General features: G+C 28.3%; 1 protein-coding gene across 2 annotated transcripts; it reads left to right on the forward strand.

The window, feature by feature from the left end:
- The first annotated feature begins 16,663 nt into the window (after window positions 1–16,663).
- Window positions 16,664–20,004, forward strand: LOC112726745 (squamosa promoter-binding-like protein 8). Of its 2 annotated transcripts, none has more exons than XM_025776264.3 (4): window positions 16,664–17,404; window positions 17,638–18,397; window positions 19,295–19,443; window positions 19,540–20,004. In XM_025776264.3, exons 2-4 carry the CDS (start codon window positions 17,682–17,684, stop codon window positions 19,680–19,682), a joined length of 1,008 nt encoding a protein of 335 aa, XP_025632049.1. In that variant the 5' UTR covers window positions 16,664–17,404; window positions 17,638–17,681; the 3' UTR covers window positions 19,683–20,004. The 2 variants fall into 2 exon arrangements, with proteins under 2 accessions (XP_025632049.1, XP_025632050.1); XM_025776265.3 differs by having other exon boundaries at window positions 16,668–17,404; window positions 19,295–19,439.
- Window positions 20,005–24,017: the final 4,013 nt, after the last annotated feature.

Consider the following 24,017-nt stretch of genomic DNA (forward strand, 5'->3'; position numbering starts at 1 on the left):
TAGGTGTCTTTCATTCACACAGATTAAAAATGTATTTATAATAATTAAATTTGATAAAAAAATTTAATATTTTCAAACAATGAAAAGTGAATAAAATATTTATCCTTTGATCTTATATCCATGTAGAACACTATTAAATTTAAAAGTACAAAATTAGAAAATCAACTTTAACGGAGTATATAAATAACATTGCTCTAGTATTCTTAATTACGTACTTTTGATTTAATGATGTTTTACTTGTGTTGTGTACTTGCTTATACGCGAGACAGGATCACCTAACATTCCCTCCTCATACTATGTTTTATCAATTTCTCTCCTCCCAATGCACACTAATTACTACTCGTATTTGTTATATTTTATTTTTTAATTATTGTGCTGTGTGTGCAATACGTTTTAGGTACAAATAATTTTATTATTATTAAAATTTCCCCCTTCACCCTACCTCTATGATCCTTCTGAAAATTGGCTTTGGTCACAAGTCTTTACCTTTATTTTTACGTTAAAAATGTAACTTTTAGATTTGGAAACTACAAGATTCAAATAACCAACTTGGGTTGGTCGAGTGGTCAACTCACTTGTCCGCTTAAACAAGTGTTAGGAGTTCGAACTCCGCCTTGTACATGCAGCAACTAATTGGCCAGCGACAGACCTTTAAATGGAGCTCAAATCCGCGACGGATTAGTCCTTAACCTGTCGGGTTGGGGATACCGTTTGGGTAAACAAAAAAAACTACAAGATTCAAATTTGTTATGCATTAAGGAAATTAAAAGTTCCATTTTTTGTAATTTTAGTAAATTTATTATATCAATAATTAAGTAAATTATAATACGTTCATATTTTTTTGTAATTTTAGTAATAAATATCGTTAAAATTAACATAGTAAACAAGAACTTTTTTTATAAAATTTTAAAAAGTCCTTTTAGTTTAAAATTAAATTTTAATCTTATACTATTATTGTTGACACATAATGAATATAATTTTAGAAACTATTATCTAATTATATAGAATAATACCATATTACGATGAAAAATTAACATATGATATTTAATTAGTAATTACCATAAGGAATTTATACTATAATAAACACAGTAAATTCTTTTTAGTTCATTAAAAAGTTAAAGAGAGTGAGCGAAGTAATAAATGTAAGTTTTAATAAATAAATTATATTTAGTTATTCAATGACACTAATCTCTCCAAAATTAATAATTATCTCAGGGTGATTAAAAGATTGTAATATGATGTTTTAATTTTAATAAAGTGCTTTATTTTTTTTCCTCCAATAATGTTGTGCTCGTTTGTATTTCTTGATATTTTTTATTTTAAGTAATTAAAAGTACTTTTGTGTTAGAACTTTATGTTCTTAGTATCTCTATGTTAAGTGCTAACCACAACTAATATATATAAATCTTATTAACTAGAAAAAGTTTAATTAGCTCATAGTTAAGTTTATATAATCAGACCAAATATAGATCACTTATTTCATATTATTTTCTTTTTCAAGTGATTTCAATTTCATTCTTGAAATTAAAGTAATTCTCTGAAGAAGCAAACTAAACAAACTCAAAATGAAGGATATATAACGATATTTTAAAAAAAAACATTTTGTGAAAAACTTACCTTTTTAGGGAAAATTAATATGGTGTTTAAGTTTTTTTTTTTCTTTTAGGAATATGAGATCTATAATAAGATGCAATTTTTAAGAACAATTATGTAATTATGAGTTTAATTAGGGAGTCCATTTTTTCAACTAATATTATCCAATTTTTTGAAGGTTTAATTACTCTATTCATTCTTATAATTTTATTAAATTTTCAGTTAGGTCGATATACTTTTTTTTTTAATTAGGTTCTTACACTATTTTTAATTTTGTAATTAGATCTTTCTTAGTGTAAAAAATATTAAAGTTAACTGAATATTTATTCGCAAATTAAAAGTATCTAGAATTAAGAACATAATAAGATATTTGATCACATATTTTTTGAAAAAAATATTCTGTTAATTTTAATATTTTTGATATAAAAAGAATCTAATTACAAAATTAAAAATAGTGTAAAAATTTAATTGAAAAAAAATATAGGAATTTAATTAATTACAAATTGTAAAACTATAAAAACTAATAAAATAATAATTAAATTTTTGTTAATCATAAATTTTAAATTTTAAATTCTAAATTCTAAATTTTAAAACTTAATCCATAACTCTAAAATTTCAAAAAAAAAAAAAGAATTAAAAAAATTTATATTAAAAAATAAATTAATATTAACTCATTAAAAATTGATTCTCTGATCTATATGTATTCTGTAATTATATATTACAGTTACAATGAAGAAGATAGAGTAAAAAATTATAACGCAGGCAGAGATAGGGTTTGGAAATAGTAAAAGAAAAAAGAAATGGTGCATGAGAAAGGCTATAGGAGTAGCATAGTGTTCTATTTGAGGGAGTAAATAGGATGGGAGGGAGAGTTGGAAGAGAAAATTCAGGTGAGGGATATACTACTTTTGCGAAGCATGAATATGATTACTGAGTAGCATGCCTTTTTGTGAAGCTGTTATTTTACTTACCATATTGCTGTCAATTAGGATGCAACAACATGCACCCCTCTTTGTACCTTCTTCTCACCCATATCATTTTCCATCTTCTCTAAATGTTCAAACATTAATATTGTTGGATCATTGTGCTTCACCCCACCGAAGCTTCCTTTTCTAACTAGTTTCCACATAAGCCAGCCTTTCACCACCCCTTAATTATTATCACCCTTTTTTATTTTTCTATCTCCGTTTATACTCCCAATGCAACAACAACAACAACAACCACCTAGCTAATTTTTAATTTAATCATTAACTTAATTATTGGTGTATGTATTTATTTAGTAAAATAAATGGTCAAATTCGTTATTAAAAAATTACTGATTCTTTAAATTAATTTTTAAATTAAATTCGTCTTTTAAAAATTTTAAATTTATCAGAGTTAATTCTTTTATCATTTTTTTATTAACAACACTAAAATTTGTTAATATAGTACGTTAAGTGATACTACAACACATATATAAAAATCTCAATTAACAATTAGCACGATAAATTTATAAAATTAGATCAAATCAAAATTTAATTAAAAAAAAAACTTGAGACATTAGAATCTTTCAATTTGGGATTGATTTTATCTAATTTCATAAACTTATCATATTAGTTGCTAATTAAGACTATTAAGTATATATTATGATGTCATTTAATATATCACATCAACAAATTTTAACGTCGTTAATAACAAAACTGACAAAAAAACTAAAATAATTAACTAAAAATATTTAAAGTATGAATTTAATTAAAAAAATTTAAAAATTAATTTAAAAAATAAATAATCTTTCTGAACATTAATTTAAGGTAAAAACTCAGGTGAAGTCGACTTCATGTGAAGTTGATACCTCAGAACCGTTAGATGAAAATTTAATCAAATCAATCAAATCAGTCAACTCATTTAATTCACGTGAAGTCGACTACACCAGAGTTTTCACCTTGATTTAACCATTTACTTTTAACTTTAATTATTGGTGTATGTATTCAGTATTTACCTCCCATACGTACGTACACCACAACATATTTGTAGCTTCGTAGTATGTATAATACTATACAAATAATGTCCGCAATTTCGTGGAAATTCATGTATATGTGTATATTAATTAATTACCTAATTAAGCAAGTTAAATATCGTGCACGCTAAGGGGTTTTTCGTTTTTGGCCTCTGATGATCTTAATAATTAATTGTCTTTTGGTGGGACCTATGTGTGTATATGATATGCTTTTTTTATTTGTATACTCCTATAGCTGGTTGCAGATATGCACGTTTTGATCAAAGGAAGGACATAATGATTGCATAATACGGATGAAGAATAGGTTGCTAGTGCCCAATTCAGGAAAATTGATAAGATATAGGCACAGAGGTTAACCCAAGTGGGTAATCAATAGGGGTATTTCCCTCATTTGTTCATTTGTAATTGTTAATTAGAACCCCAAGGACCTACTTTGTTGGGTTTCTGAATTGCTAAACGTCAATCTTACTGAACCACATATAATCAATTAACTTTACTTTTTATTTGTTCAGACAATCATGTTTATTTAGTTTTCATCAAATGATCATTTATGTCATAGTATTATTGTTGAATCTTGTTAATTAATAATCATGTTGCCAATTAAATAGATGAAGTAACGATGTTTTATTGTGCCAATCAGAATTTGGTTGGGTGGTAAAATTTAGGTGAACAAAAAATTTTAAGTTTAATTATTTTATTAATTTTTATAATTTTATTAAATTTTTAATTGAATTTTTATATTTTTAATTAAATTTTTATACTATTTTTATTTTAAAATTAATAAAATATTTCTCTCAAAATATATGCTGTTAAAAATTTAGGTGAAAAAAAAATTTTAAGTAGAAAAGTTTTTAGTTTGAGATTGAAAGAGATATTTGATCACTAAAGGTTTTTAGCGTCTTTTCAAACTAGATTACAGAAATTAAATCAGAAAATTAAAACTGATTAGTTGCAAATAACATTTACCCAAATTAAGTAAATTAAAGCATCCAAAGAAGTGAGGAACACAAAAAAAAATATTTCAGGATGAAACAAACCACTAACACAACATTAAAAAAAAAAACAGAGGCAAACACCTGCCTCAGAACCAAAGACAAGCCTAAAAATCATAACCCGTTAGTATAATTTTGTCAAGTGACAAAGTGATTACATTCAATAATATAGGAGTAATTCTTACACTGAACTCGACTAAGTCGATTTTATATACGAAATAAAACTATACTATTTTAGTAATACATGTCTCATAGTATATATATATATATGAAACAAAATTAATACATGTCATAACATGATTACATTAAACTATTTTTAATGATGATACTAACTACCTGACCAAATTATTTTAATAATTAAGTTTAACTAAGTTAATTCAATAACTAAAAAATTCATAATAAAAAAATGTTAGTTAAACAAGAAGGAGAAAAAAATGAAACATAAAAAAAAATTGGTTAAATTTAGTTATAAAAATAACTTGTTCATCTAGTATTTTTTTTATTTTTAGTTATAAAAGTTTAAAATTTTGACAAATATATTTATAAATAATTCCAACATGTTAAAATCCCTTAAAATATCGTAAACGATGTTGTTTATGTTATATTTGAACGCTAAAAATAAAATGACGATGTTTTACCAGTCTAGCATAGTTTTTAGCGTAGTTTTCATCTAACCACGTCATTATTTTGTTATCAGAAAATATCTCAGGGACGAACGTTGATAAATTCAAAGACAAATTTGGAATAATTTTAAATTTAGGAACGACATTAAAACTCGACTGCAAGTTCAAAGACTACTTTAAATATTAACTCAAAAAACATAATGTAATAAAAATATCTAAACTTTAATTTTAGTAGTGAATAAATTATTTATTTTTATAAGTACAAAACTAATTTTACTTACTTATAAATTAATTTATCAATATTTTAAATTTTAAAAAACAAAAGATGGTTTATTTGTAAGCTGTATATGAAGATCTTATTCGACGTGTATCTCGTTGCTCTTGATTTTTTAATGTCTTATAACGAGGTATACTTCACTTTTTTTTTTTGGAAAAGACCGGTTAGATATTTGTAAGAAACACTTTAATGTACAAGTTAGCACAAAAAATGTTTTGGAGAGTTTTTAGAGAAGGAATTTAGAACATATGAGAATCTCTCTTATAATTAATTATTAAGTTCAGTGTTTTCTTTAGAATTTTCAATTACTAATGTGTATGCGGATTAATGATTAACTAAAATAAAAATAAAAATTTAATTTTAATACACTATCAGTATAAAATTATTTTATATATGCATTTAATTACATAATATTATATTAGCAAAAATAACTATTTTTTACGTTGACCAAGTGAATGATTATTCAAAAAAAAAATTGTGTAAAACGTTTTATACTATCAATGCATAAAAAATTAAACTAAAAAAACTGAGTTGTTTTCATGTACTAGGCTGTGTTTGTTTACAGAGATGAGACATTAAAACAGAAATACAGAAATACAAAATTGTGTTTGACAAGTGAGATATGGACAGAAACATTATGTATAAATTTAGTGTATTTTGTGTCCACAGAAAATACACAAAAACACTAGCAACAGACACAACTTATTTTTTATTTTTTTATTATTTTTATTAATTTTTTATAATTATATTTTTATTATTATAGTTTTATTCTCAAATTTTTTAAATAAAAAAATAAGAATAAATTAAATTTTCATAATTTGTTCTAATTTATCATCAAATAAAATATAAAAATACTAAATTTTGTGCCTTTGTCCTTTGTATCTTATTCTCATAGTTTTATTTTATTCTATTCTCAAAAACAAACACACTCTTGTAGACTTTAACATTAAAATAATGTTTGTGTGGAATATATTTTGCATTTAAACTAAGTATATATATAATGAGCAGATAACTGTGGTGATGATATGGTAAAAAAAAAAAGTTTGTAAGAATTTTCACCGTGTGGAAGGTAACCCACGTGATTGTCTCTGAAATTCCGGCTGAATTTGGTTGAATGGGGGCCGGGGATGGTTTTGGCCAAAGAAGGTCCCTACAGTTTGACTCGTAGAGTCATTGAATTGACACCTTTCCCCTTCCATCTTCTTCATGTGGTACCACCATCACCACAAGATCTCTATTCTCTACCCTATAGTGCTTTTCATTAATGACTCTTGTTTGACACATTCGGCATCTTCTTTTTAATTTTCTTAATTATTTTGCAGTAGTACATCATCATCACATGATATGCGTATAAGTAATTAAGCATATAATATTATTACTTTATTAGTCGTTGTTGTTGAATGAGGCATCAAATTCAAAAATGGTCTCCGAAGAAGGAGCAGGTATGTGTATGTACAATAGTTGAAATGAATTAGAAATAGCTAAGTGAGTGAGTGAGTGAGAGTGAGAGAATATTAATAGTCTCATCTTATTGGATGGCGGTGTTTGTGCAAAGTACTATTCCTACATTCAGAATAAGATATGTCACCGTTTTGTTAGTAGCTGCAGCTATAGAGAGCCCTTGACTTGCATGCCCTTGTCTAGCAAAATGTCAACACTCTTCCGCATTCACTTAACCCCGCCCTTATTCTTTCTTTCAAATTCTTATTCATCTCATACTAATAAACATTACTTTTTCATAATTAAAAAAAAATCACCGCTGAATGGACTTGAACCCCCAAGGTAGACGGTAAGTCAGTCATTGTCAAAGACATGACTTTTTGTCCTTGGTGGTTAATTAGTCATACTTTTTTAATTTTGAAAATATTCTTTGTTAAAAGATTAGTTTAGGAACCACTCTTCTAGAAGTTAAATAAATAATCAGTAGGTTTAACATTAACATTGATTATTATATTTGTCAAAATAAATAAAAATAATTTTTGAATTTTTTAAATTAAAGTTTTTACGATTTTTATTTTAGTTTAATTGTATTATTACGTATATAATTATTTATTAAATAAGTCATTCATATAAAATATATTATTTAATTCGTGTTGGACACATAGCATTTTTTATTTTTGTTTTACACCATAAAAAGACATCACTCTTTAGTTTTGAGTTTAAAATTTAGTTTTTCAATTTTTTGAGATTGGAATAAGATTTTTTAATACATACACTATATCATGAATAAATTAATATTTTGAGTTGGATGTGATGTCTTCTCATCTTATGTTCTCTCGCTTGATTTCTCCCCGAAATCTTTTCGGTGGTCGAGAGCTCTCCGCGGTTGGTCCAACAAGTGGTATCAGAACTGATGGTTTAATTGGTCTGATTTTAAGGAGTATTCAAGGTGAAACATCGAAAGTCTTCCTGGCAAAGGTGGTCCGGACGACGTGTCCTACGGTATTTTGCGGCGGTATGATGGACGAATACTTGTGGTGGTGGAGGAGCTAGAGGGGAGTTGATGCTTGATGTGGAGGCTCACACTTGAGGGAGAGATTGTTAGTGTTGCAAATGTGAGGAGTGTTGAAGTTAGTCCCACATCAAAAAAAGCAAGCAAGAGTGAGGAGTTTATAAGATGAGAGACCCATTAACTTGACACCTTAAGGTTTTGAGTTGGATGTGGTGTCTTTTCATCTTATATTTATTTAATATTTTATTTTTATATTATTAGCATTTGAGTATAAAATTTAATACATAAAATTTAAAGTATTAGCTACTAAATATATTAATTTTATTGGTAATGTAATATTGTTCATTATCAATTATCGAAATAAAAGCATTAATTATCTCATACTAGCTAGAAACACATTTTGTGCATTATTCATTATTATTCACATCAACAACGAAATTCAAGTTCATATCTTTAATTTATTAAATATTACAAGGTTCACTCCAGATAGTTGCTTCTTATTATGTGGAGGGTTTAAGTTTAGGTGTTTCTCTTCTTTGGAATGCAGGCATGGTGGTGTGAAAGTCAGTGCAGAGTTCATCGCTTGGGCTCAAGGTGCATCCATGCCGCTTAGGTTTTTCTATGGAGTTTGAAAAATATAATACATACTATAATGTAAAAGTGGGGAGACAATTGCTTAGTTACTATTAATTCTCGTAATGAATGTATGGAAAAGAAGATTAATCATGATCAATTATAACTCTAAAAATATAAGAATAATGATTGATAATTTTAGTTTTAGTTTGGTTTTCACTTTTCAGATGTACATTTATTAGTTTAATTTTTGTGAGAAAAAGTTTTAGGGAGGTTTGATTTAAGAAAGGAAACAGATTTTTTATTTTTAGTAATTTTATTTTTCAAAATTTTGTAAATAAATAATAAAATTATATTTTTATTTTTATTTTCATTTTCGATTTTTAATTATTATTTTTCACCAAACTTTAAAAGTAAAAAAGAATAAAAATAAAAAAATGAAAATAAAAACAGATAAAAAGAATCTTTAGCTTTTTGTTTGGTGACTAGTACAGAGTTTAACTATGATGTCTTCTTATTTGTTACATAAGACGTTTATAAAATATATATGCTAAAACAGAACTACGTTATATATGTATAATGATAATTAGCTATTAGATTAGTTATTTGTGCAAAATATAGGGTAAAACACACCATTAAATCAAATCCAACTCAATATTATATAATTCATCCAAATAAAAAAATGTTACATGGACCTCTCTAATTACTTCTTTATGTAAATCGAATGAGTCAGACTAGATTTAGCTCTTTATGTAAATCTAATCATCCTGTTTCCTATCCTAGTAAATCTAAACAGGGTGATTAGATTTACTAGGACAGCATGCATACATAAATCAAAATAAATTGATTAAATTTATAATATATATTTTGAAAAAAAATAATTAAAATATTATATCAACAAAATTATCATTTAATTTATGAAATTAAGTATAAAAATTATTTCTTTAAAATATTGATACACTATACATACACATATATTAAGATATTTTAAATAAATATTTTATTTATAGATATAGATAATTTGTAGCATATTTATCAATTTTTATTTTTTTTATTTATCCTGTAAGAAAATTAAGATTACTTATATCTCGTTTATACTATAAACGAGATAAGACACGATTTTATTTGGCGTTTGCAAACGAGATAATAGAATTTTAAAAAAATACACATAACGAGATAAATTCATAGTTATCTCGTTTATACCGTAACGAAATATATGAAGTTATAAATACAAAAATATAATTTTTAAAAATAATAAAATAATATTAATCATTTAATTTAAATCAATTTAAAAAATAAAAATTGATATATTTTGTTACTATTTAGATCGACTTTAATTAAATTATATCTCATCTATATTTTAAATTTTAAATTAATAACTTTTTCATGTTTATTTGTACTGAACTTTTTAAAATAGATGGTTTTAAATAACAGTAGAAATAGATGGTTAGTTTTAAATTACTAGCGTACACGTAAAAAATCACTAATTTTTAGAAAAACAGTTGAATTTACTTAAAAGTAGCTCATTATATTTCTAGAAACCAATACATTTAAATTTTTAATTATATATTTAAATAAAATTTATCAAATTTTTTTTTATAATTTTTTATTCTTTTTTAATACCATTTTTTTAATACTAATTTAAATGTGTTTGTTTTTATAAAAATAATGTGTTAGTTTCAAATGAACAATTTTAAATCACATCGATTTTTTTAGAAATTAGTAAATTTTTGTTCGTGTACGCTACTAATCTAAAATAATGTTTAAATTTTAAATTTAACAAAAATGAAAAAAAAAATTGAATACGAGAATTTAGTGCAACTATAAATATGGAGAATCGAAGAAGGTAGAAACATAATGTGAGTAGTGTATAGTTATGGATAATTATTTAAATTATCGAATGAATAAAAAATTATAGTTATTAAAAAACGTTATATGGATCTCTCCAATCACTTCTCTATATAAATTGAATGAGTCAGACTAGATTTAACTTTCTCTATGTAAATCGAAACACACTGGTTCGATTTATGCATGCATGCTGTCCTAGTAAATCTAATCACTGTGTTTAGATTTACTAAGACAGCATTTGCATAAAACGAAATAGGGTGATTAAATTTACTAGGACAGCATGCATGCATAAATCGAAACAGACTGATTAGATTTACATAGAGAGCTAAATCTAATCTGGCTCATTCGATTTATATAGAGAGGTGATTGAAGAAATTCATGTAATGCTTTTTTATTTGGGTGAATTGTGTAATATTGAGTTGAGTTTGATTTAATTGTGTATTTTACCCCAAAATATATGTTAAAGGTTCGTTAAATAGCTTTTAAACTATTGAACAAACTGATGTTGTATGTGTATTTTATAGAAAAGATGCTGAAATGATATAACATTTATTTGTTAATTATAAATTTATTTAACTCGTTTTACTTAACAAAACTAATATTATTATCGAATATTTTTTATAAAAAATTCGACAATAAATCTGACAGAAATTTGAATGCGTACTTCTTTCTTCATTTTTACATTTTTTTTCTCTTTTTTCCCATCACCCCCAGCTTCTATTGTCACCGCCAGTGATGTTCAGCGTGGTCACAATCTCTAATCTCTACTCTTCTTTTCTCACCATCACTAGCCTTTGTCACCACTGCCATCGTCACTGTTTCAATCTCTGTCGTCGTGGGTGAGTGTTCTGTAAAAAAAGATCGTATTCAACCTCTATTAGCCGCTGTTGTCACCGCTGTTGCTACCACTGTAGAGAGATGTCGCTGTCACAGCGCTTCCACGCTTTCCTCTAATGCATGGTAAGCTTCTGATTTTTTTTATTAAGCTTTTTTTTTCAAAATCCTAACTTTAGGTTAATATGTTAATTTAAGTTAGATATTTTGTTAGATTAGGTTAAGTTTAGGGTTTAGAATATTAATATATTAATTTTTTTAGATTAGGGTTGATTAGGATTTAATTAGGATTGCTTAGGATTAATTAGGATTTATTATTAAAATAAATTAGAGTGATTAATATAATTTAGTTAGGATTTATTTAAGATTTAAAGTAATTTAGAGTAACTTAGAGTGATTAGTGTTTAGTTAGGTTAAGAGTAATTTAGATTAGTTAGAGTATTTATTCTTTAGTTTAATTTGTACATTAGGCTAATATGTTATTAGTTTAATATAGGTTAATTAAATTAGTATAAAGTAATTAGATTTTAATTTTCTATAAAGGTTCGATATAGAATATTAATATAATAATTTTGTTGGTTTTGGTTAAATTTTGAGAGGATTTAATATTTAACTTAATTTAGAATAATTAGGATTGATTTAAGATTTATTGTTAAAAAATATAATTAAATTTGTTTACTAATTTTTAGCTCTTATTAACTTCATTTCTATTTTAAGAATACGTTAAAGAAATACATTTGGTTGAATATGTATGACACAATAGATGTCGAATTTATTGTATTTAGTTGGAGTCCAATAAATAAAAGAATGACCTATTTAATTTACAACGTCAACAGTTATCGACTAAAATATTTCGAATTTATTGTGCAACATAATTCAACTAAAATATTTTTGTTACACTACTTACACAACATTTGTGTTTAAATGTAAGTGGTTTGAAGAGGATGACAAAAAGAAGAAGGGATTGATAGGGACGAAGAAGAAGAAAAAAAAATCGATGATCAGAAAGTAACATCCAAAGAGGATGATGAACAAGGAGTTGATGAGGACGAAGAAGAAGATGAATCTAAATAAGAGTAAATTTATGTTCAATTGTGTTATGGATATTGCATTTGGATTATGATGTTTTAACTATTTTAATTATTTATTTCAGGTAGACATGTCCAATAAAAGTAGTGTCCGAAGTCGCATCAGGACCAACAGTGAAACCATCGTAAGGTTTAATGTTTTCTTTTTGTACAATTTTCTTCTGACGATATTACTTTATTATATTTTAGCATCATAGTTTTTTTAGATTATACTGTAATTTTTTATTTTAATGGTATATTTAGTTTTCATTAATTTTGTTTATGTTATAATTATGATAATCATAGTTAAAAATATTAAATACTTTTTTTGTTTTAAAAAAATAAAAAAATATTATTGTCGAATTTTATGTCAGATAAATCCAACATTTTTTATTTTTTAAATTAAATTTTATTGAATAATATTACCGTTAGAATTATCAAAAAAGAATTTTGATGGTAATAAGGGCACGAATAAAATAAAAAGGGCGCCAACGATACCGTCGAATTTTTCTGACAGTAGACACACTAAAATGACTATTCTACAATGTTTACCATCGAAATTTTCCGACGATATTTAGTGTCAAAATTCATGAATTCGCTAATAATCATTTATCGGTGATGTTTATATTGTCAGAATTTATTCAACAGTAAAATCTCTGATAATAATATTGTTGTTGAATTTTCTTAAGGAATCAGATGGTTTTAAACTTTTTTTTGTTAGTGGTTGTAGAAGTTCTTGACAGGACGTTTAATAAATATAAGAAGTGAAGCGTGATGCTTGATTCCTATTTTGTTGATGACAATGCCATAGATAAAATAGGGATTAATGGTCAAATTAGTTATTAAAAGATGGGTCATTCTCCAAATTCATAATTGAAAAATTTTATCAATCAGATTAGTTTTTTAAAGATTACAAATTAATATTTTTGTCTTTTTGTCATTCAATTAATAGTTTTTGTCAACGATTGATAATATAAAACGTTAACTAACAGCATACATAATATCTAACATATCCAATTAGACTGAACAAATACATTTATGTAAATCTATCAATTTAGTGCATTTTTTTAATTATATAAACCCTAATCTTAATATGACCTATCGATACTAAATTGACAAATTTTTATAAGTATATTTGTTCAGCGTCTAATTGGATATATTAGGTGTTATGTATGATATGAGTTAACGTTCTGTATCATCAATTGTTGACGAAAACTGCTAATTGAGTGACTGAAGAACAAAAATGATTAGTTGGATTTTGATTCTCTAAATTTTGAATTTTACTTCAAAGGGTAAAGTATAATCTCTCACCATTTATTTTATAAGTAGGACCAAGAAAAAATATGAGAGAGAAAACATTTAAGAGTGAGAAATAATACTTTACCCTCTCAAATAAAAATTCCAAAATTAAAAAATCCACATTCATTAATTTATAAACTTTAAAAGACTAATTTATTTAATAAAATATTTCAAAAACAAATTTAAAAAATGAACATTTTTTAAATATTAATTTCACTATTAATCCGATAAAATAGGAATAAAGTTTTGTTGTTTAGTTCTTTGTCATGTCCTTTTGTATACTCCATTTTTTTCTGGATGGCTCTTACGTTCAAAAAAAAGTTAAAATATAAAATAATTATCATATATATATATATATATATATATATATATATATAATTTATCATCAAATTAATTATTTGTATAGAATATATATTGAATATAAAATATTTATTAAAAATAATTTAATTAATATATTTATACATAAATATATAATAATTAATTTAATAACTAATTTTTAATATTTATATTATTTTTTAATATAAAATATACTAAAAATTAAAATGTATCACATATCACTCTTTAATTATAATTGAAACAAATGTTTTCTCCAAACTTTAAAAGTTTCCTCCTTCCTATTATACATTACTAGATAAAAAAAAAGTTATTAAAAGTTATTCATTTTTTTAATTTTATAATAAAAATTAAATATTGACATTTTATTTTAAAAATTGACTATATATAAGTAAATTATTCTATTATATTTTTACAGACATAAATACTAATATATAATTAAAATAAATTATTATTTTAATCCTCAATATTTATGCTAAATTTTAATTTAGTTTTTAATATTTTAAATATTTTATTTGTCAAAATTTTTTTTTAAACAGGTTTAATGTAGTCTTATCGTTAAATTTGACATTAATAGCACTACAACAATATAGATTATTTTTTAAGGTTATATGTGTAAAAAAAGAATTAAAATTCGTCAAAAAAATAAATTTTAACACTATTTTAACTATGAAAATATGTTAATAAAATTTTTGTCAAAAATTGTATTTTTAACATATAAATAATTGTGAAAAAAGTTTAAATCTTATTTTGATAAATATTAATTGTCAAAAATAATTTGTTAGAAAAATTTGAGAATATATTTTCTATGATACTTATTAACTGTCAAAAATACTATTTATTTTGACACTTATTGACCATAAAAAATTTCCAACAAAAATTTTCAACAAAGAATGAGATGAAATCTTGAAATCGAAGAATAAATTGAGATTTTGAAGATAAAGAATGAGTAGTATGATCCCAAACTGAGAGCAGTGTGATGCCAAAATTAACGGAGCCCAAAGAAGAAGAGGAATAATGGAGTAAATTGAAAATAAATGAGTGTCAAAATTGAGGAGTAATTTTCTACCGTCAAATTATTTATCAAGAAAATATAAAAAATTTGACATTTTTGATATTTGTCAAAAATATATATTAATTTTTACACGTAATTATGGTTGTTAAAAAAGACAGTGTTAAAATAGCTCTCTTTTCTTGTAGTGTAGTTAACGGAATAAATGACGTGGACGTTATTAACATTACTAGTTAAGTCATATCTACTTCTACGTGTTAGAAAAACATAACCAAAACTTTCTTGTAACACTTGTTCTCCTTATTTTTTTTTGTACAAAATCCTAAATCCTAACCATCAATTTTAAACTTTTTAAAATCATAGAAAAATTTTTATATTAGTAATTATTGGTATATTAATTTTACTTAAATTTTGAAATTAAATATTATTAACTCTTCAATATACAAATTGTTTGTATCAAATTTATGGTAGAATAATATTGAATTCACTTAAAATTTTTTGAAATTAAAATAAAACGTTTAAAATATTAGAAACTAAATTAAAATTCGACTCAAATATTGGAGACCAAAATAATACTTATTCTGTATAATTATTTTATATTTTTGTAACAAGTTATGCAAATCTAGCACACAGAAGGGAGATAATAAAGTAAGTAATTAAAATATGACTTGTGTGGTGAAAAGTCCCCCTCTCCCATCCCTCTTTTTCATTATTATTATTTCTTCTTTTTCACTTCTCTTTTATCCTTAATAAAGCAGCTGGATTAAGAGGAAGGTTCTTTGTGTGGACTGAAACTGTACAAAATTATTAAAAAGATCGGACAAAGTGAAAAGGGTGGAATTATGATGGTAAATATATAGCTTCAAATTAACTCATTATTCCCTGAAATAAAAGTTGCAATTCCGAATTCCAACCAACGGAAAAGACCTAAAAGTTTTAAGGATTCTAAAATATATAGAAGACAAAATAAAGCGAGAGAGAAAATATGAAGAAGCATAAAGTTAATTTTGAACATGAAGGATTTAGATTGAGATGGTTGGCAAAATGAATTAATTAAAGTTATTATATTATTAGTATTGAATATGGGGAGTCAAATCAATCACTTCAGGAACTAAACTGAATGGTTAAGGAAGTGTTAAGGGAAGTAATAAGAGTAGATTAAGGAAACCCCGTAACGGGGAATGGCCTAAAGTTATTATTGGTGAGAATTGAAGAATGAATCACATGGGTTTGGAGGTTTAGCATGGCATTTACACTGAAATAATGAAACACAAGGAGTTGCACTTACTCTAAAGAGTCCCTATCAAGTGTTCAAAAACAAAATAAAGGGTGCGTTTTATAAAAGCAAGAAAGCGAAAATTCAAAGAAGGAAGCGCAAAATCCACCTAGCCATATATATGAATTAATCATGACGATCTCCTTGCCCTTTGGGCCACTGACCAAGTAGACCAAACTCACAAACAGATTGTGGGTCCCATCCATATTTAATGTCTTTCTTTAATTTCCTTCTTCTTCTCCTCCTCCTTCTCCTCCATTTCTTTTTCATTTTTTTCACTTCTCACCCCCTTTAATTTTTCCCTCCCTCATTCCAATTGCAATCCCCACGGGGTTTCCTTTCTTGTTTGTATTATTATTGCCTTACCTTCCTAATAATACTAATAATGTTTATGTTTATTATTGCACATTACATAAATGGTTAGTATTCTATTAATTACTAATAAGTACTTAAGCTGCTATATGCTGTGCTGTGCTACCCAACACAACGCACAAGATAGATAGAGTGAGTGAGTGAGTGATCGCGCTTCTTCCTCTAAGTTATTATTATTACCTAGCTTACTCAGTGACTCTGACTGAGTAATTAAAGCAGTGTTGAATTATTGGAACAAGAAACAATAGGAGGGAGGGGGGGGATTCTCCATTCAATTGGGCAAGGTGGTAATTGTAACACATCCAACATCCAAGTGGTGGTACAATTTCACCACCAATTACCCACTCTCTGCACAAGCCGCCTCACCTAATAATAAACTCAGTTTTCCCTCAAACACACACTCTCACACACACACACATGCACTACCCCTCCTATCCTACAAAGAGAGAGAAAGAGAGATGGGGAAGGGGACAAAAGGGTTCAGCTTTTTGAGGGTGAAAGTGAGATCTTTTAAGCACACATCCATTTAGCACCAGAAGAGCAAGGAAAAGACTCTGAGACATAGAGAGAAAAAAAGAGAGTAAGAGAGACAAGTAATAATAATAGACTTAATGCACACGCCATTAGAGGGGGTGCTAGACTACTACTATCACTGTGTAGTGGCAAATTGAAGAAGAAGACTAAGAAGAACAAGAGGTAGCGGCTGAGAAAGAAAAGAAAAGGAAAAGAAAAAGGCGAGTCACAGAGCTAGCTAGCTTGTGCAGTGAGGAGCAGGTTAGGGTTTTCGGTATTTGAAAATCGAATCCCACTTCTTCATCACTTCACTTCACCACCAACAACAACAACTGCCACTACTGGTAATAAGACCTACTTTTGGTTTCTCAAGAATAATATAATAATAAGGGAAAGAAAAAACACATATACAGATACAGAACACAGTACACCATAAACAGTAGAGTAGAGAGAGTGGTATAAAAATCAGAAACAAAGAAAAAAAAAAAAAGTAACCATACATACATTATTATTTCTCTCTCTTTGTCTCTTTTGTGTTAACATAACATAACACTGACTTGCAAGTAATAACGTGCAGGAATTGAGAGAAGAAGAAAGAGAGAGATAGAGAGAGAGGGAGACATGTTGGACTACGAATGGGGGAACCCATCCATAATGCTCACCGGGAACGAAGACGGCGCAGCGCCACCGCCCTCCGACCAAACTCACCGCCAAATCTTCGACCACTACGCCTCTCACGCCCTACTGCCCGACCACTTCCTGCATGGGCCCGGCGCAACAACCGCAGCTAGCAATAACGCACACAACCCCACCACCACCATCGACCTCTCTCATCATCACTTCAGCCCGCAACAAACCCACCACCACGTCCCCCACAGCTTCTTCGACCCACGGGCCTTCCATGCGGCCTCCTCCACCCACTACCCACCGCCACATCCCCAACCCCCGCCTCCCCCATCCATGCTTTCCCTTGACCCGTTACCCCACCACGCCCACTGCGGGCCCGGCCATGGGCTCATGCTGGTGCCGAAATCTGAGGATGTCGGTCGGCCCATGGACTTCGTGGGCTCTCGAATTGGGCTGAACCTGGGAGGGCGCACCTACTTCTCGTCCTCGGAGGATGACTTCGTCAGCAGGCTGTACCGCAGGTCTCGGCCCGCCGAACCGGGGTCGACGGCGTCCTCTAACTCCCCTCGGTGCCAGGCGGAGGGGTGCAATGCTGATCTGTCTCAGGCGAAGCACTACCACCGCCGCCACAAAGTGTGCGAGTTCCACTCTAAGGCCTCCACCGTCATCGCCGCCGGGTTGACTCAGCGATTCTGCCAACAATGCAGCAGGTTGTTCTTTCAAATGCCTCCCCTTCCCTTGCTACTACCTAATCATTCTTCTACCCTCCCGCGCAGGGGCATTTCCGTCCTTTTCCACTACTTCCCGCTGTTTTATCTTCCTTCTTATATACGGCCACTATCCCAATTTTGTTTAACTGCTTTAATTATTTCAGCTTCAAAATCAACGGTTTTCTCTTCCTTTATTTTCCCCCCCTTTCTTTATTAAAAAAAAAAAAAGTGTCGGAAAGACTAAAATGATCCCTTCGTTTGGGTGGTTAATTTCGTGAATTCATTCATCATAAATTGTGTATGGAGCTAGGGCAAGAAAAATTAAAGGCCGGAGTTAGTTAATTGGGATCTTCCGTTTATAAGAGTGTAGGTGATGCAATAGTTAAAGAATCTAAATGAAGGTATTTGAAATTTGAATGATCAAAGCGAGTATTTGAGTAAGCAGTTAGATTTGTTTTGTTGTGAGTGTGTGGGTGGGTGGTAGGGTGTGGTTGGATCCTCAGTTGGCAGAATGGTTGGGTTGGGGGTGGAGGTGCTTGGGGGAGGTCGGGATAGAAAAGACGGAAGTGCCCTTGGGAGAAGTGTTGATAATGATTGAAGTTACCGTACATGGGGAAATCCCGAGGGCATTTGCGTCCCCAAACATGTTTGTTGTTCGTCTCTGGTCTCTACTCGCACTCCCTCCCCACTTTACTACTTACGTACTGCCTTGTCTTGCTCCTTTTTAGTTAGTACTACCCAATTTCCAAACAGTGTCTTCTTGTCAACACACTCACTTAACAGTTAACACCTTTAATTATATTATTTATTTTGTTTCTTTATAATATATAGTAACTAGCACCTAATTATATATTCCTAAATCAATGTGATCCGTATGCATCTTAATAAATAATGCAGGTTCCATCTTCTCTCTGAGTTCGATAACGGAAAACGTAGCTGCAGGAAGAGACTGGCAGATCATAATCGTCGCAGAAGAAAAACTCAGCAGCCACCAGCACAAGACATCCACAAATCTCAGCCTGCTACTAATTTGGATAACGTTGCAAGTACCAACTTTTCTTTCTTGCTTTAATTACTAACTAGCTCCTCCTTAATATCGATCTTATATATCTATATTTAATTTATTGTATGTGTACGTGCAGGGTCCCCACCGGAGTCCGGAGCTCAGTCATCTTCGTCCGTAACGGTGGCCGTGTCGCCACCTGATTACTTCCGGCAAAGGCCGTACCAAACCGGAAGCCCATCAACGACTTCAAGTTCACTGTTTTTCTCAAGCGGGCAGTAGTTTATGCCAAGTGTATGTGCAATGCAGAATGTTGTTATTATTAATTAGGAGGAGTCAGTTTGAATTTGCATGGCTAAACTAATGGATCGGAGGATTTGAGCGTAGCATCAACAATAATATTGCACTTATATAATTAATTTGTGACTTTGTAACCTTTCTTTTCTTCCTCTTCCAACATCCAAATTTCATTTCAAAGCTTTAATCATTATGTGTTGTTTAGTAAGAATGATAATGATTTAAAGCATATCTGTCAATTACTAGTAGTGCTACTATTTCTGATCTACCACCGTTTCTAATTAATTATATATTATCATTATATATATATACTATGTTGCATATTTAATATTTATTGTGTTATGGTTGGTTGGTATGTACTAGCTAGATAGTAGTAGTGGCAAATGGAATTCTACTTTATGATATGACCTGAAACAAAGATGTACGTTTGAGTAGGGAGTGATTATTTATTTAAATAAATGATTTTCACTGCTGTTAAAAAAAAAAAAGAAAAAAGAAAAAGAAAAAAGAGCGATAGTAGATGAGTTTTATGGTAAAGCGTAGAAAGGGGAAATGGCCCCGTCTATTTGGATTTTCCCGGAAATAGGACCTGGCGCTTGGGTGTGAGAGGAGAGCACGGGTGTTACGTTGAGGGCCTGGCCTATGGGGCATTTTGGGGTATTGAATTATTTGCCTTTTGTCTGTCCCTCGAATTTTTCCGCAAAAATGCAGGGATCATGTATATTATGAATATCACCTGTATAATGTATAAATTGGACTTTTGGACCTTAATCTGTAATTTCCATCCCATATGCCATTTATTGGATTCTCAGGCCGTCAACCTGTCTCCTCCATGGAGGCTAATATTAATATATACATATAAGCATCTCTAATTCGTTACGAATTGAACTATATATAAGAGTTTGTTATTGACTAATAAATTATTACATGTATAAAATAAAATTTACGTATAATTATTTTATGTAAAATTTAAAAAATATTAAGTTAAATTAATATATAATAATTTTTAATTATTAATTTCAGATAAAGATAATTATATATGAATTTATATTTACAAATTTGTTGTAAATTGTTCTCCATTATACATGAGTTTCATTTTTTTTGGCTTTACACAATTTAGAAACTAGGTTTGTTTCCTTCCATGAAAGATATTATTATGTACATGAAGATAAAAAATTGCATTCTATTAAGAAAGTAAATGAATAATGTGCACAAAAAGAAAAGTAAAACAAAAGCATGCTTTTCATAGCAGTAGATAACTTGTACAAAATGAAATAATAATAATAATTGAAAAGAATTCCCTTCCTCTCATGGATCAAAGTCAAAAACTTTCCGACGATACCTCAATATTCACCACCGCCACACAGAATAAAATGTAGCGCATCTGCAACAAACCCCAGCCACCTGAGTTGCTGGTGCAAAGATGGAACGAACCAAGCGCTTTCAAATCCTCCCATCCGAAACAACGAATTATTCATAGTTAAGAGATGAAAAAGAAACTGAAAAGAGAGAGGAAGAGAGACATAAAGTATGATCTGGTGAGAAACGTTGATGTAATGCGTTATGGAGAGAAGCAGATGAAAGGGGCTGCAAAAGTGCAAAGAGAAGTAAAGAACATAGTCATTGAGTTAGTACTTTAACTCGTTTTAAATAAAAATTAATTAATAATTTAATATCATTTATATATATAAAAAATATTTTGTTAGATAGACAATGATTTTTGTAAATAATGTGAACAATGAACTTTAAAATTGACTCAATAAAGTAAAAAACACTCCACTCCAAATTACCTCGTAAACCCTCTAACATTAGGATAATCATTTACATATCTATTAAATTGAACATCGACATATCCATTATTCACATTATTTAATATTCTCATTGTTTATCTATATTTTTTCATATAAAAATGATAATGTCATTTTTTTTTTATAAAAAAGTCTAAAGAACCAACTATATCATGAGTCAACTCATTAAAAATTGAGGTAGTAGAATTTTTTTTCTGTAACAGACTTATTTTTTAAGTAATTAATTCTAATTGACTACATTCTTAGTTAGCTTTTTAGTGGAACTGAAATCAAAATATATAAACACAAATTATACTAATTTTGAAATAGTTAAAATGACAAATTTATTTATGTGTGTTACATTTTTAAAATTTGAAATGTTCATGATAAAGTTATTATTCATGGGTATTATTGATGAAAAAAGATAAAAATAAAAAGAGGAAAGATTATTATAAAATAAAACTCTCGTTGTTATTATTATTATTATTATTATTATTATTATTATTATTATTATCTTTTGTCATTTAAATCACCACCCAATCAACGAAATAATGAAGGAATAAAAATTAACACTTTAAAATACTATTAATATCATAAAAGGAAAAAATCGACTAATTAATAAAAAAATTAAATTTCAATATTTCCCCCCTATTATTACAGCCATTGCCACCCATTATATATAGGAGACATATAATTATATATACAACTAACCTTCAGATCCTCTTTTCTCTCTCTCTCTCTCTCTCACACACATGAGTGACACAACTACTAGAGCCTTGTTAAGTACCTAACGGTTGGGTCTACCAAAAAAAAAACAAATCTACGCCCAAAGTAGAGATGAGAGAAGAGCATATGCATATGTGTGGAGAGCCCTACTTAGGCCTGAAGGTTGATTTGATAGCAGTGCATATATATGGGGCCAGGGGAGAGGGGAGAGGGGGGGACTTAGTCTTGTTCTTGTGGGTAGAAATGTATGTGCCTTAAGAGTGTAACGCGTTTGCATTGGCAACATGCACTCACCCACCCATGTGCCGGATCTATTTAATGGATATTGCAAAGGGACAACCCTCTATATTTGCACATATCTAGCTACATAGTTACATCATAATATATATCAATTAAAGGAGCCTGCTATTCCATTTCCAAGCTAAGTGTTTTGTTTTTCATCATATGAGATGAGAACATGTTATTTCTTTTCCCTTGTGTCCTTCCCCCATATCTATCTTCTCTTCAAATTAGGCAATGTGTGATTGATTCCAGGTAGACAGCTTTTGCCGCAATTATAGCCAACATTTTTTTGCTCTATTCACCCATCCCACTTTTGGTATCATTTATCTACATTGGTAATCGCCTAATTCACTACCCTAACTCCACCATAATATATAATAGACATAATTATGCTGTCTCGTGAGTTACTTTGCATTAATCACCCATCTAGGCCTACCCTATATCATTCACATAAAATCATTGTGCTATCATGTTGTGTTGGCCAAAATATCATCTTGTGTTGCCTACCAAAACCTAGCTACTTAGGTCGAACTTCCAATATTTTTCATATTTTATCTTACCTTGAATTTTTGCTCCCCGTTATTTATATATAATAAAGTGGAGTCCATGATGACTACAATTATAGTAGTTATACAATTTTAGTAATATTTAAAAAAAATATTGTTATAATTAAATTCATAATGTGATAATCTATTTTATTTTTATTTTTGTAACATAATAATTTCTCACTGCACATTTTGTTAACGCTAGTAATTAAATTAGCAGCGTTAAATATTGAGAATATATAAAGAAATATTTATTATGTAAACCACTAGTTAGGATTGATCTAGTAGTGAAAAGCTTAAGTATTATGCATAATTTCTCAAGTTTAACGTTATAAAAAATATTAAAAATGCCTTATTTCTTTTATTATAAAATTGCAGCAGTTGCCAAAGATGTGAAAAGATTACAATGAACTCAAGTGTCTTAAATTGCAATAAATAGTGAACGTTTTTTAGTCTAATAAAAAATTTTTAAAATTGAATAAGAATAATAAAAAATCATAAAATTAGTATTAAATAAATCAGAACAAAATTTTGTTTTTGCAACAATACTACTTGCTCAATTTCTTTAAAAACTTAAGTCATATATCCATGCTGATAATGTTAAGAAAATAAAAAAAGAACAGCTTAAATTTATTTTATTAGTATTTATTAATTCTAACAATAATTAATAAATATTAAATAAAATAAATTTTAACTATTTTTTATTAATTTTTGTTATTAAATATTTTCGTATACATGCTATTATGATGAGATATGATAGTTAAATATACAGATAAAAGTGAGAATTACTACATATATCCAATAATCTAATATATTGGTACAGTGAAAATTAAAATAAAAGCTTAGATGTTAGAAGGAGTGGAGGCACATTAAAATCTATGGATAAAAGCGAATGTAGGCATGGATAAGAATTTGGATGTTGATAGATCATTTATCACCAATCATGGATGAATTCTTGTGGTTTTGAGATTTTTTTATTA

The sequence above is a fragment of the Arachis hypogaea genome, chromosome 12, assembly GCF_003086295.3.
Source record: "Arachis hypogaea cultivar Tifrunner chromosome 12, arahy.Tifrunner.gnm2.J5K5, whole genome shotgun sequence".
NCBI lineage: Eukaryota > Viridiplantae > Streptophyta > Magnoliopsida > Fabales > Fabaceae > Arachis > Arachis hypogaea.